General features: G+C 35.9%; 1 protein-coding gene across 1 annotated transcript in view; it reads left to right on the top strand.

Moving 5' to 3' along the window:
- Positions 1–3,833, top strand: part of ccnl1a (cyclin L1a) — a 19,522-nt gene extending 15,689 nt beyond the window's left edge. Inside the window, exons 9-11 of the mRNA XM_020536606.2 lie at positions 439–550; positions 848–940; positions 3,054–3,833. Coding sequence (XP_020392195.1) covers positions 439–550; positions 848–940; positions 3,054–3,408 — 560 coding nt within the window. The 3' untranslated portion in view covers positions 3,409–3,833. The remainder of the gene's footprint in view (positions 1–438; positions 551–847; positions 941–3,053) is intronic.
- Positions 3,834–5,539: the final 1,706 nt, after the last annotated feature.

The following is a 5,539-nucleotide window of genomic DNA, read 5'->3' as shown; positions in this document are numbered from 1 at the left end:
TCAGCCATGATTGAATGGCAGAACAGACTCGATGGGCCGAATGGCCTGATTTCTGCTCCTATGTCTTATGGTCTTCTGGTCTTAAGATCAGAAATATGAGAGTGTCATTTTGAAAAGTAAAAAGTTGTATTATTCATGTTTTAAACTCTGATGAAGGGTCTAGGCCCGAAACGTCAGCCTTCCTGCTCCTATGATGCTGCTTGGCCTGCTGTGTTCATCCAGCTCTGCACCTTGTTGTCTCGGATTCTCCAGCATCTGCAGTTCCTACTATCACTGTTCCAGTTTACTTACATGGGTGTCCATTTGTAAATTGAGTTTAATAAACATTTTGACTTTGTTTTGCATTTGAAGTTATTTATATTGCTAAATATTCTTCAGTGTTGATGTGCTATCTAAAATGCTTGGAATTTCAAATGAAATAACGTTTTTTGTGTTTAGGTTCACCCAGAGAAGCTAAGGCTGAAGACAAGACACCTGGAATTCAGAATCCTAAAGCAATCAAAAAGGAGCCCGAAGACCGTCAGTTGAACTCTAAAAGCCCATACAACGGGTTAGTAATTAAGTATTTCGCTGTATTTAGAAATGGGGGTGTAAAGTGTCAAAAGGTGACCAAAGTGAAGGGGAAAGTTCTCCATCGCAGTCTTGATGGATAAGTGGATATTAGCACCCCCGCCCCCCTGATTCTTTGAAAGAGCTAATTGTTTAGTGTCACTCCCCACGATTTACATACTATTGCAAATTTTGGTTATTGAGGTGCTGTTACTGAAAATTGTCACTTTATAGATCTGATATCAATGCAACCATGTCAGCATAATACTCCAAAAATCCTGTTTCCTAAAATATATAGGCTGAGAAAAGAAAGTAAACAAAGCCGAAACAGTAGGAGTGCCAGTCATTCAAGGTCACGAACAAGATCAAGGTCCCGTTCACCACGAAGGCAGTAAGTACTCGTGCCTGATTTAGTGGGTGTAAGAGATTGTAGCTTGTATTATTTGGTGAAATTCCTCATTCCAGGATTAGCATTTTATAACTCAACTATTACTGAAAGTAAATGACTAAGAAATGGGATTTAAAATGCGTGAATCCAGTTGCTGTATATGCTATAACTTGACTTTTGGCATTCAGTTATATAGAAAAGTATTTATTCAGTAATCCAGTGCTCGGTATTGTAATTTTATACAGAAATAACCAAGAGTAGTGAGAATAATTGGATCGTGTTGCTTAATGTATTTTGCTCCTTATTCTGAAATTGTATTCTGCTTGTATAATTAAGCTTCCGTGGTAAATGCAAACATGCTCTAATGTCAAAATCTCAACAATAGTGATGATCCTTTACGCAAACACTTGGTAGAGGTAATAACAGTTATAGACTATTTGTTACATTTCTGCTATATAGCACAAAATGTTGACAAGAAATGTACACCAAAGATTTAACACGTTACTTGTTGATCTGTTGCATTGCTTGTTGTAGGGTATGTAGCCAGTGTATCCTGAGTTAGTGAGATAGGGAAAGATTACAGTGACAGTAAGCAGTATTTGGGTGGGAGGTAAAGAAAAGAGTTTCCTTATCCTTCCTTTCCTGTTCTGAGCATTTAGTTTGATGTATTTACAAGACCTTCTCCTATTTGTATATATTTCTCTTAAACTTCTGCCCCCAATTTTTTTAGGATGCAGTATATACATGTATACCATATAGCAGTTGTGCAAGCAGAATATTTAACATTTTATGCACTCTTCTGTATAGTTTACAATGTAGCATTTTTTTTTTTTTTGAAGGTATAGTTTAGTAACTGATAAATGTAGAGAAGCAAATGCTAAGGTTTGTTTTTAAAAAAAAAAAACTTTTGACTGACACCACATTCAGGTATACTGTATAATTTGAATTCAGTTTGAGTAAAATTTAAATATGCAAGATTGTAAAGGCATCAAAAGACAATTTAGGTAAATATTAATTGGGATTTTTAAACTTTAAACCTCATTTCGAACACTAGAAATTAAAGTTAGAGAAAAAATTCAAAAGATGGTGAGCAATTTTTTGGGCACAACGGGGAGATCATATAACTAGGATACTCAACTAAAACCTCGAATGTAGGCATAGTGTGATAAAACATGCATGCCTATTTAAGATTCTTCACGTTTTGGGGATGTGCATGTAAATCTTAAGCTGGTCAAAGTGATAGGGTATTGTTGGATTTCTAACGATCATTATTGCTCCATTGGCCAAGTTTTTTGTTTTATTTAGAGGCAAAGCTGTAAAACCAGCATTTACTCATTTATTGACTATGCCTAATTGCCTTAAATACAACTGAATAGTTTGTTAGGATGCTTGAGGTTTGTTACGAATCACCTGTATTGTTGTGGGTATGGAGTCATACATATGCCAAAGCAAATAAGGATAACGAAGTTCCCTTCCTGAAGGGACATGTAGTGAACCAGAGTTTTGATGACCATCTTAGTTCACGGTCAACGTTACTGATATTAGTCTTTCATTTTATTAATTAAATTTAAGTTCCACAGCTGCTGTTGCAGAATTTGAATTGCAGGTCACTTTGCAGACCATTAGATTACTATAGTAATGACCACCATGATACTATACCCTACATTCTTTAATTGTCTTTTTATCAAATTGAAGTAGTAGTAATAGTGGTAGCCAAATATATCATCCCTTTGTAATTACCCAGAAAAGTTACAAAGTCACAGTGTCCAAATATGAGAAGTCCAATGTCTTTCATAGAAACATCAGATAAAGAGTTTGCAGGAGCATCACAGCTCCTTGGTAGTACCTGGTTAATGTACACCTGAAGTATGAAGATGGGTAGTGATCAGTAACCTTTCTCTATTGTCCCCCTTCCTTATATACAATTCTAAGTTAATTGAGGCTAGATATATTGCTAAGGAAGACATAATGGAAATTCTGTCCTTGTGTTTACACTTGTTCTTGATGGATTTAGAAGTTCTTCTCTTAATGAAGCTGAGTCTGTTTTCAGTAATGCTGGTTGTTTGGTTTTGCAATGTTTGTTTTTTTTTTTCATTTTTTTTCTGATTTCTTTTAGTTACAATAGAAGAAGTAGATCTGGGACATACAGTTCTCGATCAAGGAGCAGATCCCATAGTCACAGCATGTCCCCTCGTCGACGTCATAATCATGTGTCACCACACATCAAATCAAAATCTCATCGCAGTGAGGAAACAAAAATTTCTATAAGGCATAGTCACAAAAGGAAGAAATCCCACAGTAGATCCCACAGCCGTAGTAAGTCCAGGGACCGCTGTGATCTTGTAAAGAAACGACGTCATGAAAAAGAGCATCATAGGGATAGACATGAGCGATCGCGTTCTTATGAAAGATCCCATAAAAGTAAACATCATAGCAGTAGTCACTCAGGACATAGCAGGCATCGTCGGTAAATACTAAGTTAATTTAATTATAATGCCTAAATGTAATTGCGTTCAACATGTAGAATATTGACCTGTAAATGATGCTTTTTATAAGTGGTTTGTTTAAAAAGTTACTTGGTTTATGCAAAGATCATTAATGGAAAAACTAATGGAAAAATTTTTGCACATTTTCAGAAATATAAAAATACTTTATTTGACTGTATAGTTAACCATGGACAAATTTATGTATGCAGAGCTTTTCTCTATTCTACAGAATTTGAAAGGAGATTGCTGTAGACATATACCTTATTTTTATACAATGAAAATGGACACCGGGTATATTTAAATGAGTTCATTTGTTAAAACTGTGGTGATTACTTTGTTAGACTGGTTTTTAGTCTGCATGTGGTCATACATTTTTTTTACAGAAAAAATAAAAAAAACAAATGCTTGTGTATTGTTATTTGTATTAAGTTGAAGTCCAAGAATATTTACACTAAACAAGTAAATTTGGTTGAATAAAAACAAAAGAACTGGATGCTGTAAATCAGGAAACAAAACAGAAGTTCTGAGGAAGGGTCACCAGACCTGAAACGTTAACTGTTTTTTCCTTCACAGATGCTGCCAGACCTGCTGAGCTTTATCAGCAATTTCTGTTTTGTTAAGTAAATTTAATTAATGTGCTCGCTCAAATTGACAGGACTTTTCATTTCATTGCACCTTTTCAAAGCCACATAGAATCCTCTACTCCCATTCTTTTAAATTGAGAGTTGTGCAGTTCTCTTGAGTTTTGTATCAGAATTTCCATTTGTAGCAGTTAATACTTAGAAAATTCTTCTGATTTTTGCTCCAGTTTTCTTAGTGGAGCATTATTTTGATTTATGAAAGAGCCTGTGGTGTGTAATGCCTCAGTTCAACTTGTACCTTCATTAATGGTTGCATTCAGTAGCTGAGGATAAATTGAAGTTCAGGCCAGCCACAAAAGGTGGTAGGGTTCATCAGCTGCAGCTTTTCAATTGATTGAAGAGCAAAAAGAAAGTGACATCACATATGGGCTGACTAATTTGTGTTGTGGCTGTTGGGGCAGTATATTGGAAAACCATTTTTCTAAGCCATTTAAAATGCCAACTATTAATAAATGCAAACTTTAACCAACACTAAAGAGCTTTGCTGTCAGCATTAAATTGGGAGGTAGTTATAAATTTAAAGGTTTAATCAACACAGAGATTGTAGGATAGGTAATGCGTTGCAACTGTACATTTTTAAGTCATTTGATTTGGCCAGAGACAGGATGCAGCTGCAGGTGAGGGGAGCAGTCTTGACCTTTTTGGAATTGTCTCAACAACTGAGGTTTTTCCAGCTTGATGCATAAAAGCTGTAGGATCAATAGGCTAACTGACGGGTACTATAGTGAAGGAACTCGTCAAAAGAAATGGGAACAAAAAGGGATGTAATGGCAGGGAATTGTATTGTGAATGGGATTGATACTGTTTTTGAATGTGAGTTCAGGCATCTGTGTTGCAAGGCTATTTGAGATTGCTCTGGACCAGAATTTGCAGTAGTGGGGGGAGGTTCTAGTTACCTACCCATGTCAGTACCAGAATAGTGCATCTGCTGAAGGTGTATGAGAAACTGAAAAGTGGGTTATATTAAATTTGTATAATGAGGTTGAATTAATTACCTCCGTAAAGGCCTCTGCACAGCAGCAACTGTAGTGGTCCATTTTGCATCCAATTTGAAAGATCAGTTATATGGGTATGAAAATTGAGCAAGCTGCCATGAAATGGGACTGTGAGCTGACTGTGATATCTATAGAGAATCAGTGGTGGATTTGAGGATATTTCAGGCTAAATATCTTCCTACTATAAAAAGACTTCATATCTGTGCTTGACTAAAGTTACGGAAAGCATTAAGTGTGAGGAAAAACGTGTGAAGGTAATTTGGTGATTTGAAAGAATATGTAAGCAAAATGCCAAAAAGGGCAATCAAAGAAATTTGGAGCATGAGAAGAAGCCAGCTAGCCCTTTTACAGGTTTTTAAAAAAGGAAGAAAAAATTAATTAGAGTGCTGATCATTTCAAGAGACTGAGGAGTTAATGGCATGCCAACAAATATCTTGCTTCTGCCTTCCCTATGCAAGATGCAAAACAAAAACCCAGTAA

Source organism: Rhincodon typus, chromosome 13 (genome assembly GCF_021869965.1).
Source record: "Rhincodon typus isolate 14 chromosome 13, sRhiTyp1.1, whole genome shotgun sequence".
NCBI lineage: Eukaryota > Metazoa > Chordata > Chondrichthyes > Orectolobiformes > Rhincodontidae > Rhincodon > Rhincodon typus.
This window is presented reverse-complemented; position numbering and strand designations above follow the sequence as displayed.